This window comes from Limulus polyphemus, unplaced genomic scaffold, assembly GCF_000517525.1.
Source record: "Limulus polyphemus unplaced genomic scaffold, Limulus_polyphemus-2.1.2 Scaffold33321, whole genome shotgun sequence".
Classification (NCBI taxonomy): Eukaryota; Metazoa; Arthropoda; class Merostomata; order Xiphosura; family Limulidae; genus Limulus; species Limulus polyphemus.
Window position 1 is genome coordinate 1 of NW_013698931.1, and position 628 is coordinate 628.

A 628-nucleotide genomic window follows, 5' to 3' on the forward strand; every position below is an offset into this window, starting at 1 on the left:
GGGGTAACATTTACCTCGACGGAACACAGTTTGGTGTACCTTGTTGACCCATCAGGAACGAAGTCTACTACAGAAAGATTTCAGGATCTTAATTATGACTTTTCTATAGATTTATTTTATCTAAGTTCTTTTCACGGAACAGATGCACTAAACGATTGTTTCGATGCGTTAGCTAGGGCATATCATCGTACTTTTCGAAATGGAGATGAAGTGTGGAACATTGCTGGAGTTCGCATTAAACAAACTTCATGGGGTGATGTTAGAGTAACAAAGGACTATGGAAGACGTGTACTTCGGACATCTCCGACTTCTGGAAACATATCCGTATCCACACCTTTTGTTCACATGGCAGCTGGGTGTGAACCAGATAGATACTTCTTTGTTAGACGAGGAGATAAAAGATTAAGTGCTCACGTTGGTGGCCTTAATGTTAGATGTGGAAGTCAGAAGGCAGGATTTGATGAAAGAGGCAGATTAGTTCTAGATTAGATTAAGTTTTAGTTATCATAGATGATTTTATGTATACTTGTGTAAATATTATATTTTATTGTTGTTCTTGTAAACACACACACACACACACATATATATATATATATATAATATTATTTATTTAATATATATATATATA

The 628-nt window shown here is 35.2% G+C and overlaps 1 protein-coding gene across 1 annotated transcript; it reads left to right on the forward strand.

Annotated features, from left to right (window-relative positions):
* Positions 1-3: 3 nt before the first annotated feature.
* On the forward strand, positions 4-489 carry LOC106477601 (the record flags this gene model as incomplete). The annotated part of the gene is made up of 1 exon (XM_013938146.1): positions 4-489. A coding segment is annotated over one exon (486 nt), but the record flags the coding sequence as incomplete, so codon positions are not given.
* Between the last annotated feature and the right edge of the window lie 139 nt (positions 490-628).